This window comes from Callorhinchus milii, unplaced genomic scaffold, assembly GCF_018977255.1.
Source record: "Callorhinchus milii isolate IMCB2004 unplaced genomic scaffold, IMCB_Cmil_1.0 Scaffold7, whole genome shotgun sequence".
Taxonomy (NCBI): Eukaryota; Metazoa; Chordata; class Chondrichthyes; order Chimaeriformes; family Callorhinchidae; genus Callorhinchus; species Callorhinchus milii.
In genome coordinates this window covers 3,098,498-3,118,702 of record NW_024704748.1, presented here as the reverse complement: position 1 = coordinate 3,118,702, position 20,205 = coordinate 3,098,498, and the positions used below count along the sequence as shown (strand labels likewise).

The following is a 20,205-nucleotide window of genomic DNA, read 5'->3' as shown; positions in this document are numbered from 1 at the left end:
GGTTTTGAAGGTATTCACCAACTTCTCAGGAATGGTACAGAATGTGCTTATAACTTGATTTTTCTTCCTCCAGCAGTGGAACACTGATTGACTTCCTCGAGGGTATCAGCTTGTAGTTACAGACCCTAACAGTGTCAGTGACCTTAATTAACATCAGGAGAGATAAAAGGCATTAACCCAGGGTTTCAGCTTCAGCTGTGTGGCAGGTTAGCCCAGCATCCTCAGGCTATTGAGCTCAGTAAATCTTCCAGAGCAATACACACATGCTACCATGACATGACATTTAGATTCAGTTTGAAACCCGAAAAACTCCAACCCCCAAAAAAGAACAAAAAGAGTGATTAAGTTGAATATAATAATAATCCTTGCATTTGATACAGTGCCTTATCACGTCTTCTAGACATCTCAAAACGCTTCACAGAATATACTGTAAAATGTATATTTTGTGGGCCAATTTTGTAAATGATAAGTTTAACTATAAAAAGGGTTGCTGAGTGGTCCAAGTGAAGAAAAGCAGTGTACACCACCACTAGAGTTGCATTCTTTCTTCAGATTCCTCAAAAGATGTTAGCAAATCTATGAAGCTGAATTCCTTTCCAGTCTTACTCTAAACTGGTCTATCGTATCGGAACTGATATTAACACTCAATCCGTGGGTGGGTGGCTCGCACTGCAAAGCAATCCAGGTCTGAATTAATTAAATCAGAATCTCAACATTTTAGCCTTAAGGCCGTCAAATTAAAATTTAGGATTGTGTGAATTTTGGAAAAGTCTTAAATTCAGTCTTAATTAGGAAGCCATGTTTCTGCAGATTTTGATTGAAAATAAATGCAGTACAGCATTGTGGAACAAACTATTGTGATATGTAAAATCAGCAGAAAAATTGGATTCACCTGACTGGCCTGGTTGCTTTCAAGAGATGTAATTTCACAAGTTAAGTAGGTTTCTGAGTGTTTCATTCAGGTCTCTTCCAACAGAAACCTGGAGGAAAGTGGTTGAACTGTACATGTATGGAGGAGGAGGAGGCTGGAATAAGGTTGAGATCTTTTCATGGTTAAGATCAATTACAGAAGATCAAACAGCTTAGGCCATCATTTTTCATTTCAGAGACAGCGACATCTCTACCCTCCTTATATCATAACTAATTAATCATGCAATTTAAATAACATGGACAGGATGTAGCACAAGATCTGGACAGCTTTCAAAACCATTATCTGGAATGGACATAAAAAGGGATTTTAAGGAAGGTAAACTCAGGCAATATTAACGATTAGTGAATGAAGACTGGCACCTGTGATTCGGGCTCAAAGTGCAATGGTACTAAAGTGTTGAACCCAGTACTTGGGAGCACCATCGAGCAGGGCTGAAAAACTTTACAAGGGAAGAAATGTATGTGTTCATAAAATATGACCACTGTGCTTGTAAAACATTAATCTTGCATTTGATATAGCCTTATTGTGTCTTCGAGACGTCTCAAAGCGCTTCACATAATATACTGTAAAATAAATTGACTGTATATTTTGTAGGCGAAACGTGGCAGCCAATTCGCACGGCAGTGTTTCACAAACAGTCGTGGATTGAGTGACCAAATTCTTATTATCCCCGGAAAAGCGATCCACAAATCGACTAACAACCAGATTCCAACTTGCTCCTCGGTAAACAGAGGCATTTGGAGTAAGGAAACTTGCCCAACAACATAAGCCTGTTTAAAGTTATAAGAGAGATAGACTGAACATTTACAATACTGATTCCTTTCACAACTCCTACTTGGCTAGTTTTAAATTCAGCTGAAATATCCAAATATCAATTTCTAATTAGTTAATTTAACACCTCGCAAAACATTTTGCTCACTCTTAAAAATCCTGTTTTCTAATTCAACTGTAGAGATGGGATGTGAAGGGAACATTTACCTGGTGAAGTGATCTTTGTGTGCTAAAGATGTGTTGACTGATGATAGCGACAGAGCATTTACAGCAGTGACTCAACCAATGATTGGGGTGGGAAAAGGAAGGCAGAAATTTGAAATTAAATGGCTAAGAACTAAAATTATGGTCTAAAGTTTTTGATCTTAACTAGGATTTTCACTTTAGAGAGTTAATCCTAATGACAGGTCACATTGCTTACTGCAATTTTTTAACATCGAATAATGATGATCTCAAGTAGGGTTTTAAGTCATGATACTGTAAATGGATCCTAAATAGGCTCAGCTGCAATAACTATTGAACTTTGTTGGCAAACTCATGAAATGAAATTCTGTTGCAGAACTCTTTCCCCCCACCCACTCCCCCCAAAAAGAAATCTGATTAAATAGTAATGTGCAAATAATAAATCAAAACTTGTTATTATCCCTAAGCTGGATTTTACTGGGCCGTACATTAACGCAGGAAAATAGGAATTGATCCAGGAAAGATTTGCTTGGGATAAAGTTGAAATGATGTCACAAATTCTCAAATGTCAAATTCTCAAACCAGCAAAGTTAGTGGGTTTTCAGCTTTTTGGGAGTTTTCTGGGTGATTTTGAATCTGTGTTGACATTTAATGTATCAACACTTTCAATGGATAATTCATATGCTATCTATCTGGTCAAGGTTTACATAAACATTTTTAAGAGTTTTTTTTTCTTGGCATTTTGTTCTAAAAGGGTAGGATTTCAAGAAATGGTCAGGTATATTTCTGGTATTGTCAATATACTCCAATTTGGAAGGTGCCAATATTTAATAATCATCTCTTTAAAAAAAAGTGGTCACTCAATCCACGACTATTTGTGGGAAACTGCTGTACGCAATTGGCTGCCGCATTTCACCCACAAAATATACAGTCAAATCACTTTACAGTATATTCTATGAAGTGCTTTGAGATGTCTCGAAGATGTGATAAGGTGCTGTATCAAATGCAAGGATTATTATTATTTCCTGTTTATGCTTGTAGCCTGCAAACAAAATACAAAGCAACTTGACTGCAAACCGTTTGGTCCAATTTTAGTTGCATTTCTGTTTAAAATAGAAAAGTATTGATGATTATCCACAATTTGCCTTAAGTATATGTTAATATTATTTAGAAAATATAACCAGAGTACTATAATTCCTCTGAAGCTATAATTACTAAGTGCTTGGCTGTACTAAATCTGAAATAAAAATTGCCATCTCTTTCCAGTCTCCTGGCTTCATTTGCTTGAGTAGATTTACCACAACTGAATTCAATGTAACTGAAAGCAGGCATGGAGCAAGTGAGTTTTTTTAAAAAAAAATAAGATTACGTAAGTACAGAGTTTATTTAAATTTACTTGTGGATATTCCTAATCAATGGTACCACAAACATATAATTCTCTTAATCTCTGAAGAACATTAACATTTTGAGAACATGACTGAATGAAATAGATCTTTGGCTGGGCTTCCTTGCTAAAGAATAAAAGTGCAAGACTGTAGCAGAATGTTGTAATATTTACTATTCCCCTAATTAACATCTCAATCACATTAACCAACAATTGGTTCAAGTCGCTCGAATTCCAGAGCTATGAGATCCAAAGTCTGGCTGCCTTTGGTCAATTTCTACCTTGCTACAATAATCTGCTGCTGCTCGGATAACATTAGTCACTTCGTGGCTCTTTGTGGGACATTGCTCTGTGCAAATTGGCCACGACATTTGCCTTCAAGGTCACTACATTTTACCGTACATACTCAAGTGCTTTGAGATATCCTCCCAGCATGAAATGTGTTCTGTCAATTGTAAAGATTTTATTTTATTGAAGGAAAGAGCAATTGGAGGTGAAAGAGTGGAAAGAGATGGCAATTTTTGTTTCAGTTTGGAACAGCCAAAGACCTTTCCTGTGTATTGAATAGCAAAGCATTGTTGATTTGGCTTTAATTGGTATTGTTTAGCTCATGACCAAAGTAACCAGCTCTACCTTTGTCTTCAGATGGTTCAAGCTGGAGTCTAAACCAGGCAAGAAGTCAAAAGAAAGAGGTGAACTCCAAGTAAGCATCCAGTTCATGCGAAACAACATGACTGCAAGTATGTTTGATCTTTCCATGAAGGATAAAACGCGATCCCCTTTTGCCAAATTCAAGGACAAAATGAAAGGAAGAAAAAATGACAGCACTATTTCTGACCATTCTTCTGCAATCGTTCCAAGTACAGCTTCAAATTCGGATCAGGATGCTTTAGAAGTAGATAAGCAGCAGAAATCCAAGCCAAAAAAAACCTTCCTGTTAGGACCTCAGAGACTGTCATCTGCCCAGTCTATGTCAGATTTAACTGGTCCCCGGCAATCGTTGGAGAAGATGAAATCCAATACTGTAGGACACGTAGTCTGCAAATCCCACTCAGACTCTGCTAATTCCAATGAAGAAATGGGTAAGTCTTTTCATGAGGTAAGCGTTAATAGAACTGAATCAGCTTTGAAGGGAGTACAAACCTCTGATTAACATTTTAAAAGTGCCTAAAATTATTTCTTCATGAACTCTTAACACAAAAGGCTTCCTTGAATTATAAATTGAAAATCTTTACTTTCGGTTTGTATTAAGGCATCTTAAAGTAAATGAAATTCATTTACTTCTCTATCTAATACTCTGTCCACCTCTGTAACCTGCTGTTGACTCTTGTAATCTTGATTTCATCCACTTCCATCTCTCATCTTCACTAACCGTTTATCTCTTTCCATCTCTTTCCTTTTTACTTTCTACTTCAACTTAGGATTCAGACATGTCAGTACTTGTATTTGGTCCAATGTTGCTGCTACTTTCTTGAGTTATCTCACTTTCTGTGGCTGAAAATCTCTCCGTCACTTAACTAATGGTATCTTGTCACTTAAGCTCTTCTTTATTGGCTGAATTTGGCAATTTGTCATTGGATTGTCAGACTCTATACCGCAGAAGGATAATGATATTCATTACGTGTTCAATATAAACCACGTATAAATCCAAGTGTTTTATGTCATTTAGGGCATTCCATTAGAGAATCCCTTCTCTGGAGTGCGAGTTCGCTTTTAACCCAGGCTTTTTGTGGATCTGTGGTTCTCAGAAATACAGTAAGCTTAGGGCACAGACCAGCCAGCTTCCTGTGCTTAAAAACTGGCTACCCAAAGAAGTTTCTGATCTCAATCTTGCTACCATATGCAGTGAATCGAATTGTACTACCACATATTTAATTCCATGCTCGTCGTCCTGTCTCCTACTCCAACTTATTCTTTCCCAGGTTACGAAGATTGTAGGTCTCTTTAATTTCTCCAGTCTCCCGTTTCTGATACATTCTGCACGTTTCACCATTAAACACAAGTTTAGTATCACTTAATAGCTTCATATTGACTTCAAGCATTTTCCGCTACATTTTTTGTAATCTTGGTGGTTTACTGCACCGTGGATCTTGGTCTTTCGTCTAGGTTTTCCATAATTTGATTTCCTAAAATTATCCATGGTAATGTTCAGGACATGTAGCTATCAAAGCGATATTACCACCAAATTTAAACATTATTGGATTTGTTTCAGCAGATCCTGCTCAAGCAAACTAAATTCGAAGGTGATACTTCCATCTATTTGCAAATGTGTATGAAATAACAGCATCTGGTTTACATTCTTTTTTTAAAACGTAAAGAACGAAAATTGTTGCAACCCAATATCTTCCACCAGTGTGTACTTTGGACTGAAAAGAACACACAGCATCAGTATGGTTTGCATTACAAGGTTAAAATGTATCGCCTAATCCATCGATATTGTAACAAACTTTAGAGAAAATCAGGTCAGCTTCATACTTCTAAATTTATTGATTTTAAAACTTGTACTACTTTTCTGAATAACTAATAATTATTATTGCAATTATACTATTCACATTATTTTTATTGCCTTTTGTGCATACCAGTCAGATGATTCAATGTGATTTTTGAAGATCGGATCTGTTTGGCATTTTGAAACTTAGATGAGAATTTTGGATCTCATTTAGGAGGGTGCATTAAGTGCAATTGATAAACTTAACAGAATGGTAAGTAAAGCAACTTACAAATGGGATCTAATTTGGGGTGTTTTAACGGATTTCTGAATAATCCTGTAGCTCAGTGTTTAGAGCACTCGCTTTGCAAGCGAGAGACCTGAGTTCAATTCCAGGCAGAGGGCGAAACCTTGGGCAAGTTTCCTTACTCCACACAGAGCCTAATGATAATCCCTCCAAAACCAAAAACAATAATAAATTGGTCATTTTCAATCCACGACTGTTTGGGGACATTGCTGTGCGCAATCGGCTGCCGCGTTCGCCCACAAATATACAGTCAATTCACTTTACAGTGTGTTCTGTGAAGGTTTTGGGACGTCCTCCCGACGTGAAAAGCGCTATATCAAATGCAAGGATTATTATTATTATTATAACAAATCCTATTAGAATTTCCATCAACCTGTGGGGATCTTGTTCTGTGGAGAAGCAGTTCATGACAAAGAAGATGCCAAGGGTTCAAGCCTGATCCAACAATCTCCAATTGAAGTGACTTGAATTCTTCCCATTAGAAATGGTAATTAGACCCCATTGCCCTCCGAAATGCAGTTTGTTCCTCTTAAGGATGATCATTTACAAAATAATAATAATAATAATAATCCTTGCATTTGATATAGTGCTTTTCACGTCGGGAGGACGTCCCAAAGCGCTTCACAGAACACACTGTAAAGTGAATTGACTGTATATTTGTGGGCGAACGCGGCAGCCAATTGCGCACAGCAATGTCCCACAAACAGTTGTGGATTGAAAATGACCAATTTATTATTGTTTTTGGTTTTGGAGGGATTATCATTAGGCTCTGTGTGGAGTAAGGAAACTTGCCCAAGGTTTCGCCCTCTGCCTGGAATTGAGCTCAGGTCTCTTGCTTGCAAAGCGAGTGCTCTAACCCCTGAGCTACAGGACTCCACAATGGCTGTTAACCCAAATTATTTATTTATGTATTCTTCACACTGCCCAGATGATTTTTCAATCATGAAGTTAAAGAAAAATGCAACTTTAAACTGGTGATTGAAAATTTGAACTTCATCCACTTTCCATTTAAGGGTATCAATAGGGTAGAATTCTATCCAGTTTATTAAAAATTCCTGTTTGAAGAATGGTTTTGCTTGTGAGCAAGAATTTGGCAGAAGAAAAAGCTGGGTTTCAGCCAGTAAATTCAAGAAGGGACTGGTTAGTTACTTTTGAGAAGAGAGTTGTTGAAAAAATTGGAGAGAGTAGCTCACAATATTAATTGCTTGCAATGCAATTTTCCGATGCTGCAGTTTCCTGTGTTCTTCAGTGTGATGAGATAAATTTGCTCTAATGCAACTTGAAAGTTTAGCAGATTTAGATCTAATTCCTTTTCAGTTGCAAATTGTACACTGAGACATAGCGCAGTGTCCGTTATCTAAGAGAAGTACAGTATTTTCTTCTTTTCTACCCACCCCACTCTCTTTCTTGTACTTTTCCCCATGCTGTTCACCTATATACACCATTGTGCTCCATACCCACCCACTACACGGATTACAAAGTGTTTGATCACCAAAAGCTGGAAGGTTCTCACAATCTTCACTTTAAGACCGTAGTCCTAAAATTTAAGATCATGCAAAATTTTGAAAAATTCTTAAATTGTCTTAATTCAAAAGTCAGTATTCCAGAGTTCTTATATTTTTTTAAAAAAGAGAGAATTGTTGCAGAAATTACAATTGATTCCCCAAAGTCACCCACTGATCCTTTTCCAAACTTAGGGTTAGTGTACATGTCGCAAAAAGCAGCGACATTGCCAAGAAGCAAAAATCCCTTTGAAAACAGCAGCGACTCGTGGAAGACGAGGGGAGATGCAAGTTCCGAAACCCCCAATGATGGTCAATCAGAAACCAAAAAGGAGGCCAAGAAAGACAAAGAAAAGGAGAAAATGAGCCTGTTTGCCCGAGTGACTGGAAAGAAAGATGCCAAAAAGTCTGAGAAAGTCATCGCGAGATCAGACGGTTTCGGTGATCCCCTGAATCCTTTCACCAAAGATCTTCAAGCCAGTTTCGAATTTGATTCAAGAAATCCATTCTCTGCAAACTACAATGCAGTCGCTAACTCCAGGTCAGTGCTGTGTTTTTGCCTTATTTATTCACTGCTGCCTTTCATGCGGTTGTTTGAAGATGGTTATGCATCCATTTAACCTTCTGGCAGGTACATTACCATAATATTGCTGTGTAATTGCAGCTGTCAAAACTGGTGGTGTTGCTATACAGTGAAAGATAGGAACAGAGACCATTCATCGTCAGCCTCGAGGCAACGCTAATTCATCAAATTTGTGTTGGAAAACTACCCAGCTATAAAGACCACTTTAAGAACCTGTTCCATAAATGTTTAGACTTGCTTCTAACCAATTTTTTTTCCACTTCTAATTTTCTTCCTTAAGGCATTTTGACTCATTTTTTCCTTCTGTTAGGGCCACGGTTCAGCGACCACCAATCGCCTCCAGCAACCTCACCCAAATAGCTGTTGTTTGTGTGTGTGAGCTCTGACATTGAATGTAGGCTGTTTGTCCACTGCGATGATAACAGCTGAGCCCGATCTTGTATGAAAGTGTACACGCACCCAGCTAGTGATCAGGAGTGGGAACTCTGGCTGATCTTACGAAGAGACAAGGATGGGTGGATGTTCCTGGAGGAAAAGATCAAAGTTGCCAATGGGTTTTCTTGATCCGAACCTCTTCTGATCTTGTATTCCTGTGAAAGCACTGGAGACTGAAGTGGTCTTAACTACCTACACATGTGTGATAGTCGGGCATTAATATGTAACACATCAAACTAATAGTGGAAAACTTGCAGCTTTGGATTTGAAAACTCCAATTTGCTTAGTTTCTGGTTTGTAATTTTTAAACGTTTCTTATTCAAATAAAGCCGCTAAGTCCTGTTCTGCGGTAGAGCGATCACAGGCTGGTATTTAACTAACTCCAGATCAATTGCTTATTTATTTCATGGTGGTTTTGTGGGATCTTGCTGTGGCAAATATAAACTGCACTTGACAGCAATTACCTGTGAACCACTTTGAGAGGTTTCGACATTATAGGTCTCTATCAAATGCAAGATTTTTTTTGAACGCAAGTTACTCATTCACTTATGGGTACTCTGTATATTCTTGTAATGTAATACATTGTGCAGCAGGTGTTTGAATTGAAAACTGAATATTCTTCCTGAACCATGGTTTCTAAAAACCAACCCAGCAATCATTGTACTTTCACAAGACTGGTGTTGACATCCATAAATAACTGCTTTATAAAGGTAATCACTAGATTAATATTGAATATACTCAATGTTAATGCTGCCAGAAATTTGAAATTAACAAAACAAAGTGAAAAAAGAACTAGATCTTAAGGTGATTTTATTTTGCCCCATGTTATAATATTGACAAACACATCTTACATTATGTTAGAAAGAAGCTGTTGTTTTTGGTGATGACTTTCTACATTCCTCTGTTGGGGAGCTTGCCTCAAAAATGGGGTTCAGTGATTGACTATGATGGTGTAATTCTTGCTTGTTTTTGCAATTCTTCGTATGCTATTGAATAGCTTTTATTTTGCAACAATGGGGATTAACCTTAAAGTTGGCACTTTGATTTGGAGACATTATATTCAACCCCCTCAGAAGAAAACTCCCCAATAAATGTAACCCACTTCTTTTCCCTCCTGGATTTGATATACCTGCTTACCATAACCTGTTTAATTCTGTTTCTTTGGTGCTATTTCTCCAGGCTAATGTATCTGGAAAGGTTCAAAATGTACTTGCGGATGCTCTCTTCCTTGTGAATTTTAACAGCTAGTACAAGTTGTTCATTTCAAAGTCATTTGTAGTGAGTTTATTTTTCTGACCCGCCCCCCCCCCCTCCCCCCAAAGAAGCTAGCGTTTCTCTGCATATTAAAGTACTGTAGTAAATGTAAAAATTACGTGCTTTGGCTCCAGTCATACTCCCTCTGACCACAGTGTAAACATTGCTGCTCTTCCTAAAGCTTGCCAACGTGGCCATTATTCATGCAATCAGTGATGGGTGATTATTGGGAGAGCATCCCAGCCAAGCTTGACCCATTCCTCACCCAACAACCACGCTCAACGCACACACCTTCCAGTAGAGGTCTCTGGCTAGCGATCAGGACAAGGATTAATGGATAATTTTGTTTTTTGCTTCCTCACCCCTAAAACAGAAAATGTTTTGAGATCAATCGCCATCCTAACCCTTTTCTAGTCTTCTTAAAAACTCAGCCGTTCAAATGAAAGACTGACTATTTGGCATTTCTTAAGATTTTAAAGTAGTCATAAAGCCATTTTAATAAATACTAAGCTGCTGTGGTTGTAATACTTGTGCTACAATGCTGCGGTGTGCTAACTAATGTCTTACTGATTTCTGTGATTAGGTCTAACGTGAGCTATCAATTTGCAATACTTCCATGTAATGGTGAGGGCAGAAAATATATAGGACTCTATCTCTACTTTGCTGACTATTCAGGCTGTTTGTCTTTGTGCTGGTATCTATGCTAAGGAGCAGTTGGAAAGGGGCACAGCTGAACCATCTATAATAATAATAATCCTTGCATTTGATATAGTGCCTTATCACGTCTTCGAGACGTCTCAAAACGCTTCACAGGATACGCTGTAAAGTGAGTTGACTATTTTGTAGTTGAAATGCGGCAGCCAATTGTGCACAGCAGTTATACTATATACAATATATAGTATTGTAAAGTATAGTATAACTTATATAAATTTATATATTTAAAGTATATATAATATTTACTTGAAATATATAAAATTTATATGTTATACTACACTTTATACATTATTTATACTATATGTTTTACTATATTTATATTATTTATATTATACTGGGGGATCCCAGTGTGACCTTTCTCAGGGCCTAACTTTCATGGGAGCCAGATTGCAAACCCATCTGGAAGTGACCTGCATCTGGAAATGGTAACTTTGGTAACTTCACGTCATAAATGCCCACAGTTCCCTTAAATAGAAATGAATTCCAAGATGAGAGGGAAGACAACAACAACAACAAATGATATTTGTATAGTGCCTTTCACATCAGAAGACCTGCAGAAATGTGTTTCTGGGTACTTGGGCTGCTAATTCTCATGGGAGTCTTTGCAAATTTAATCCTTTGTAGAAATCGTGTTATTCTTATTGCTGGAAGAATGAACTGTACAAAACTTCCTGTTATATTTTGTTCAGCACATTCTATATATTAACTATCCGAACCTGCTGCAAGTTACGTCCTATTTTACAGATCATGTCCTAAATTCTAAATAACTAAGCTTCCCCATCTACTGCTAGAGTGAAAGGTCCCTTATCCTCAGGGAGTAAATGTTAGTGGGAAAGCCAAGATTATTTTTTCATAGTTCTGACTAGGGCAGGCCCTAATTGTACATGATATGGGGACTTAGCACATCTAATAAAATAATAATCCTTACATTTGATGGAGAGCCTTTCACATCAGGAGCATATCACAAAGTGCTTAACAGATTTTACTGTAAAAAATAGTGACTGTATTTTGTAGGCAAACTCAGCAGCCAATTTGCACGTAGTAATGTCCTACAAACGGCCGTGAAGTGAAGAACCACTTTTATCTGGGAGATTGTTTCCCTGGACACAGGGAGAAACTCCCTTCTCTTTCAAATAGTACCATGAAATCTTTATCATCAACTTGAACAACTAGTTCAGAGCAGACCTTGATTTAACGTCTCATCCAAAGAATGGTACCTTCAACAATGCACTGCATTGGGAGTGTCAGCCAAAGCTATATGAGCTAAAACTCCCGACATTGGTCTTGAACCCACAACTTTCTGTCTCCAAAGTGAGAGTGCTACCACCTTAGTTGGGCTAACACATGCATGGTATGCAGTACTGAGGGGCGGAGCGGGGAGAACAAAAAAACCTTGAAAAGGGAAACGGTGTCCTGGCTAACAGTCCCCCAAAATATTTATCCGTTTACCTCACGACTGTAGGGATTTACTGTGTATGAAATTACTATAATGGCATTCTAAGCACGTGCTAACCCTGTTCTCTCTTAAAAAAAAACTAATTATGAATTTTGCTTGAAGTTTATTTTCTCTCTCTGAAGTCCCCCTACCCATACATAACTTGCACAGTTTCCAGATCAAAAGGGCAGCCAGGCAACCTGTTATTGCCCTTTGTCTATACCTCTCTTGAGCTGGTTGCCAGGAGGTTGGCTCTTTCTGGGGGATAGGGAGGGGAGGGGGCTTTCTTCTCTGCTTCCAAGCCCTGGCTCCTGCTCCCAGCCTTATTCTTCGCTGTATGTGAACCTATACCTTGCCACTTTGGCATTGTACCAGTTCGTTGCCACATTGTTGGTTTTGAACCTAAAACTGGAGAGTGTAAGAATGCTTAAGATTGACTGCAGCATGTGGTTGTGAGGTTAACTACAAGCTTTCGATTTTCAACATGACCCACTGCCCAATACATTTCTGTGACTCTCTGAGATTTATTCAGACCCCCTCAAGCACAGTATCTACGCTACAAAACCAATTTTTGACATTTTCAAAATCATCTCTTAAGTGGTAGCCACCACAAGACAAATTAGTTTAATCTCAGGGATACTTTGCCAAGTCTAATATTGACATCCATTATTGCAAAGCATGCTTATCTTGCTGCCCACTAGACTCGTAGAATATTAATCAAATTTATTCTGTACATTGCCTCATTGGTTGTGTTAAAAACAACAAAAGGCTGTCTCTGGATATCACTGAATAGCACATATTCTGTGAACATGTGCTATTCACAGAATTGTTTGGGGATGTGAATAAGTTCAGTATACAGTAATTGGAGTGATAAGTCGGGGCATGCTTTTCTTAAACCGCAATACATATTGATATATTTACAGTTTGTGCTTTAGATAATCTTCGAATCTGTAATTAGCAAATGTAGATGCACTAGAAATGGCAAATTAATGATAACTTTTCCAACAGTATCCTTTCTCACTCATTTAACAATCAGTAGCTGTTTTTACAATTACAAAATTGGGATGATATTGCAAGGAGCAATTTGTTAGTTTACAGTATGCGATTGTGTACATTAGTCAACTGTAAAGAAAAGTGATACCTCAATGACATTTCTTGTGACAATCTATTAGCCTTTTGTTAATTTGAAGAAAGATTCACCAAGCCTAAATTAGTAGCAATGAAGTGAAAATTTCTCAATTTACAGTTCTAGGCAAGTGGAAAAGGAGAGCTGGGTTTAATTTGATTGCCTTATTAAATGCTCTTTAAAGAGACTGGACATGTTCTTCACAAGTTCCATTGAGATACAGGCAGGTAATTAACTAGCTCTGTAGAGAAATGGGACAAGTAATTATTGAGCTCTTAGGAGCTGCTGGACAGTCTAGCATAAAAGCACAACAGTTTAAACTGGATGGGTTTATTACCAATAGCTTTTAAAAGTACCAGACACTATTAAGTGAATCCTTGGAGATACCAAGCAGATTAATAACAAGCTCTTTAAAAGTTGAGGGGTTTGCTGAGCACACCTGTGATCCCTTCATATTGCTTTGTAAGAACACCATTAAAATCTTCAGTTGCGCTCTGAAGCAGATTAGCAGTTTCCTTTCTGGTTGTAATGAAATGCAGCAGTGAAATTCAACACACACAAGTAACTTAGATACAGAACTCCAGCGATCTGCAGCATTTTTCTCAACACAGCCCTAATGTGCATATGCAGATAAGATATTACATATTCGAGCCATGAGAAAGGGATAGTTTTATTTTATTGGGCATTTGTTTTACTGGAGTTGAAACTCTGATGTTAATGTGGAGTTAACGTTGCCCTTGGGCGGGCAGATTTATATCAAAAACATTGTAGTAATCCGCCTAATTTTTATTTCTGTTTCCATGCTGACAATCTGAATGTGCAACTAAATAATGCAGTGAATACTCTTGAGAAATTAACATTTGGAAAGATCGTCCTATTTATCAGGAGCTCATTTTTGGGGAGAACAGCCCTGTACAGCCCTCTGGCCTTAATATCGATTTCAGCCACTTCAGACCATAACAGCTCACCTTTCCCCCTCTTTCTGCTACCAGAAGAGTTATCTTCTGTTATCATTACAATCATCACCCCAGACACTATTTGCCTCTCTCTGGTGTGTTGCCTGTTCTGCACTATTAACACCTCTTCTCCCCCAACCCACCCCCCCCTTTTTGTTGTACAACCCCCCCTTTTTGTTTTACGCCACTATCACCTCTAACTCGTTCTCTCCTTTGTCTTCTTTTGTCTTCCTTGTCCTGCCTCCCCCTCTCAACTTAAAAATTTCTCCCTCCCAACATGCCCCAGTTCTGATGAAGGGTCGTGGACCCGAAACATTGACTCACTTTCCTTTCTTCATAGATGCTGCCTGACCTGCTGAGTTTTCCCGGCTCTCTCTGTTTTTGTTTCACTTGACAGTATATTCTGTGAAGCGCTTTGAGACATCTCGAAGACGTGATAAGGTGCTATATCAAATGCAAGGATTATTATTTTATTTCAGGGAGTATTTATCACAGTGTTAAATAGAGCCTCATTTGAAACCAATTTTGTTTTTGTAATTTATTTTACAAACTGTAGAAAACTGACTTCAAAGTTAAGACTGAACTCAACAGTTTGTTGTTTGCTAAATTCTGGCTGCTCTAAAATGCTAATATTAACGTTGCTGCTGACTTCGTAGAGTTGACTGATTGGTGGGGGGGGAGGGGTGGAGTTAAATGTTTGGCTTTGAGACACCAGATAATCATGTAAAGCTCACAATGTTCATAATAAGCTAACAACCCTCAACATCCTAAAACGATGCAACACAAGTCCTTACCGTAAGCATCTTAGAGAAACTAACCCATTGACTATAGGAGGATTGCTAGTACGTTGCTTAGGCCTCTCCGTACTCTATCTGAGGTTCCAAAACTATATCTCATTTAATCTTCTGATGAACTCTGCTGCTGGCTATACAGTATAGTGATAGTTTGAAGGTTTCTTTTTCTGAGTTGACTGTTCGGTGTTTTCAGCAAGCTGAATTTCCATTTTTGTTTTCTTGTGCTTTATAATAATAATAACATTATTAGCAAAATTGGAGATTAAACAACCAATTTAAACGTACTGGTAGACGTTATGTTAAATACTGTAGTTTTTTTGGTGTTCAAGTAGCCTTTCGGACCTACTTCAGCATAGCAAGGTTCAGTGAGCACAGTAGAAGAGGTGATGTTAATGGCAGGATATTGGAACAAAAGACTTGAAAATATGATTTCATATTGTAATTTGAACTTTTCGGTTTTTGTTTTTAAAAATCAATGATTACCTGGATGTAAATTTATAATCGCCTATTAAAAGACTACTAATTATACATTAAAGACATGTTTAATTTGAAATGAAAGTTTAGTGGCCCGACTAATACCTGGACTACTATAATGTTTGACCTCTACTAAATATTTATTTCTGAAACGATTCATAACCCAAAGTCTATTTTGTACTATTCATCAGTATAATAACATTTTAACTGTGGACACTAACTAATACCGCACTTCTTCAACACTCTTTTGTATTGCTGAATATGATCAGACACAATTTGCTTGACTTATTTTTACTTTGGCACTTTACATTTAATAGATTGTAAGGATTACCCACTTAGAAAAAAAGTTGGTCTCAGTTTGTCATGTGGGTAATTAGGATTTACCTCTTTAACCTTTTATCCATAGACCATCTGAGCAATTGACCACCACATCCTCCAGCTTGTCTGACATGGGAATGACATCAGATGAAGAAAGGGCACTACAAATTACTGCCACACTTCTTCAAATGGAGCTGTTCTTGGTTTTCACCACAGCTAATTCGATCCAGTTCACTTAACTCATTTTTTTCTGAGAGAGATCAAAAAAAACAAGCCATGAATGAGCGAGTCCATCACATCTTTGACACATCAATGTGAGAATGAAAAGCGGGCCACGAAAGGAGGGTTCCTGTCTTTAGATTTCAGACAATACCTGATGAAAGAGTGCCTCGTACAGATCAATCCTATAGTGAGCAGGGCAGAACGCCTCAGATCACTGTTACAGCCTAGTATAATAGGAATTAGCAGGGAATTGATTCACCAGTCACTTTTTTTCCTTACAGCTGTGACCTTTGTTGTAATCTGACCTCTTTCCTTTCCCCCTCCCCCTGCTGCCCACCTCCCCCTCTCCCCAGGATTGTCAAAGCTAATTCAGGTTCCCACTGAATTACATTTTGATCAGGCATACCGAAGGTAATAGTAACAAGGTACAATGCCCTGATCACAAAATAGCTGTACGTTCAAATCCTTCACATTAAGTAACAAAATGGAACGTAATTAGCATTTCACATTAAAACCAAACTTTGGAAACCCGAATTCTGATGGACTTGCATATTCTGAATTGAGAACTTTAATGTTTAGGACTTTAATCCTTGCATTTGACTTTAAAATATTGTTTGCTGTTAAAGCCCCGAATGTCCCCACTGCAGAGTGGCTGTCGGCTGATCCCGTCCCCATGCATGTTTTTCTCTGGCTCCACAAGCTGCCACTTAATTTCTTTCCACATTGCAACCCACGGCCCAGAACACACGCTCCATGTGAAGCAGCAATTCATTTGCACCTCCTCCAACCTTCTATTATCAGGCAGGTCGACTCACTCTTAACATCCCCACCCTCAGCCTCCTCATCTTTTTAACATAAACTTGAATTTAGGGTGGGATGTGAAGTTCTGTTGCTTTGTGAGCAGAATTGGAATATTTCTTCATAGGGTTTTCCTGAAAAACAATGCACAGTATAAGAATGGACATGTTATAACACTAAGGGTATGTAGAAAATCAAATTTTGTGTTACAGATTGTAGGTGTCCCAAAACGATGTGTATTTCATTGAAACATCCTTCTGAATTCACTTTACAGTATATTCTTTGATGCACTTTGAGGCATCAAATATCAAATGCAAGGATTACTATTATTATGTTAAACCAAAGTTTAGTCTGCCTGTTCAGGTGGACGCTAAAGATCCTGTGGCACAATTCGAGAAGAGTTTCTCTCGGTGAGCTGGCCAACTATGCCTCAGATTAAAAAAAACATTCTGATTCACATTATGGCTTTTTTCAGACTTTGCCGTGAGGAAATTGGCTGCTGCATTTCACTACAAATATATAGAGTCAAGACTTTACAGGGAAAAAAAACATCTGAAGTGCTGTAAATTGTTTCAGTATGGTAAGGTGCTATATCAAATGCAGTGATTATTGTTGTATTTCTATTTTTCTATTAATCTGAAATGCAAATTGATGTTAATGTCTCCTTTTACTCCCTTCCACCTCTCCTAAACAATGTCATTTGCTGGTCTTATATCGCCTTCTCATCCAGATTTATAATAATAATAATCCTTGGATATCGCCTTATCATGTCTTCGAGACATCTCAAGTGCTTCACAGAATATACTGTAAAGTGAGTTGACTGTATTTTTGGGGCCAAAACGTGGCACCCAATTGCGCACAGCAGTGTCCCACAAACACTTGTGGATAGAGTGACCAAATTATTGTTTATCTTTGAAGAGATTATTACCACCGGAAAATCGACTAACAAGCAGGCATGTGGAGTAAGGAAACTTGCCCAAGGTTTCGCTAGTTGAACCCAGATCCTTTCGCTTGCGAGGTGAGCGCTCTAACCACTAAGCTACAGGACTTAACAAGTCAACTATATGAATTGACTTTGTTTCTCATTGCTGTTTGTAGGGAACAGTTGGTGCAAATCAGTTGCCACATTAGCCATGCCTAAAAAAAAATATATAAACATTGCCTTCATTTCTAATTAATCATTTTGCATAAAGACTTTTTATGTGAAGTGCAGTCTATAAATGTAGGTTGTAATTTTCCCAAATTTCTATTTCCAGCTCACTAAAATCCCCAATGACTGACGACTTGAAGATAGTGGAAACGTCCTCTCATGACAAGTTAAACTATCAGAAGATTAATCAACATTTAAGCAAAGGCTTTAAACAACATCACTTTGAATACCACGGAGACAAAAGCAGAGTAAATGTAAGGAGACTTTGTTTCTATGTGTGCATGGGAAATATCTATCCAAATCACGCAATAAATCACGGTTTGTTTTGACTGCAATGTTTTGCTATTTGATGACCTATTTCAGTACTTTATTGGCATTTAAATAGTTTTTTGCTTGAATGCCTTTCACAGGTCTTGTACTCTTGGTTTGTTGTTGTGAGACTGGCAAGACTTCTGCGTTTCTTTACCATTTCTGGAACTTTACAAAAACATGAAATCTTTTGAAATTTCGGATTGTATTTAAAGAAGAACAAGTTTAGCTTTCATTTTTTTTCACTGGGATAGAGTGAATCTTTTTATTTCAAAGTTTATGTTTTTTTCTCAGGTGTAGATGAAGCGAGCACTCGATCAGAAATTGCCCCCCTTGCTATCTTTCTCCCTATCCATTTCAAGATCCTCACGCTCGCATACCAATCACTTCAAGCGCTGGCACCATCCTTTCCCTCCAACCTGCTTAAACAATCAGAAGCTTTTGCCCCCCCCTCCCCCCACTCATGAAGGACGTTATGTAAATGCAAATTGATGTTGTTGCCGTTTAAAACAAACCCGTAAAAGCTTTTACTCTTCTTGCCATGAAGTTCATCCTTCCACAACCTGCTTCTGCCATGGTTTTCTTGCCAAGATATTGACTGAACCCCCAAATCTGTTTCAAACCCATATATATATAGTATATTCACAATTGTACAGTGACTATACTCTATTCATATGGAATCTAAGCTCCTCTTAAAACGATGAAGGTTACACCTAAGGCAGGTCATCTATATCAAATGCAGGTATTATTATCTTCATCCAAAACTCGGCAGCTCAATGGCCCTTTGCATTACAAATTAAATATAAAGTGATAAGCAGCAGTCCAATACTATGATGATTTTTTGTGTGGGTGCCAAAACATTTACTACCCAAATAAGCAGTGTAGCTGCATCAGAGGGAAAATTAACATTAAGATTGCTATCTATATACTCCAGTTGAAGTTCACAGTAAGATTAAAGTAATGTTTGGCAGGCACTGCTGATTTCATGGCTATGTGACCAAACATTAAAATGTAGAGTGCATCAAATTTACCCCTAAAGTTATCTAATGGTAAGTTTAGAATAAAATGTTCCATTCCCTTTTCATTTGTGCATTTTGTCCATTGCTTATATAACTGGTGTAAAGAACACTTTTCACAAGTGATATGTAAATGAGAATGTGTTTAACTTCTGTTGCATGACTTCTAGCCTGTGGGAATTACCCCATATCTGGCAGGCTGGGAGTTTTCACATTCCTTGATATGTATGTTGTGCATGACATTAAATGTTTTAGCCCCACAAATTTACCTTTTTTTTGAAAAGCCTAGATTAGTCCACAGCTGATCAAAGGATAATTTGGGACTTGATGTGGAATTCAAATGTACTATTCCTATTTTCTCTTACTTCATATGGATGTCCTGATCCAACCTTAAAACACGTTGCCAGCCTAGTTATGCATTAATCTAAATTCGGTTTGATGAGCAATTTCATCAAAGTAATGTGTTCACACATGGTCAGTACATTTAGCTGAACCATTTTTTTTTAAGCTTCTTGCCTATGAAATTCATTGAAAAGTATCCTAATTTTTAGAGTATGCAGATGCTGGAGGAACCAATTTTAATACCTAAGCCTTTTTAAAATATATTGCAGTATGCAGGTAGTACAGTAATCTGCTGCTTGTCATTTGTGGTTTTATTGAAACTTTGTCCACTTAACATGCAAGGTAAGGGAAATCGCCTATTTCACCATATGTTTGCAATCCACACATTTCATTTGGTATTGTATTCCCCTCAATCAGGTTGACAGACAAAATTGTAATGTACAAATGGAAACCTTTACCCTTTTCATTCGTGTTATATAGTGGGACCCCATTTTTAAGGCACTCAATGTTAATGTGGGCTTGTTTATAGCACGGTTGGGGTATAGAACCAGACATTTACTTGACCAAAAATTCCATATGCTGGCTACATCGGTGCTTCAAAAAAACCCAGCTGTGACCCTGTTATAGCACTGGTTGTGATTTTATGAACCCTAGCTACTGTTATAATGGAGCTGTCTTGACTGCATCATAAAAGACCTGAAGTTCCTGTGATCTAAACCTTTGTATAGGTGGTTTTTCACAAATCATTAACATCTCAAAGAAACTCGATGCTA

The 20,205-nt window shown here is 37.8% G+C and overlaps 1 protein-coding gene across 1 annotated transcript in view; it reads left to right on the top strand.

Annotated features, from left to right (window-relative positions):
* Positions 1–20,205, top strand: part of LOC103185241 (rab11 family-interacting protein 2) — a 47,295-nt gene that overhangs the window by 16,403 nt on the left and 10,687 nt on the right. Inside the window, exons 2-4 of the mRNA XM_042336774.1 lie at positions 3,915–4,351; positions 7,702–8,047; positions 17,872–18,019. Coding sequence (XP_042192708.1) covers positions 3,915–4,351; positions 7,702–8,047; positions 17,872–18,019 — 931 coding nt within the window. The remainder of the gene's footprint in view (positions 1–3,914; positions 4,352–7,701; positions 8,048–17,871; positions 18,020–20,205) is intronic.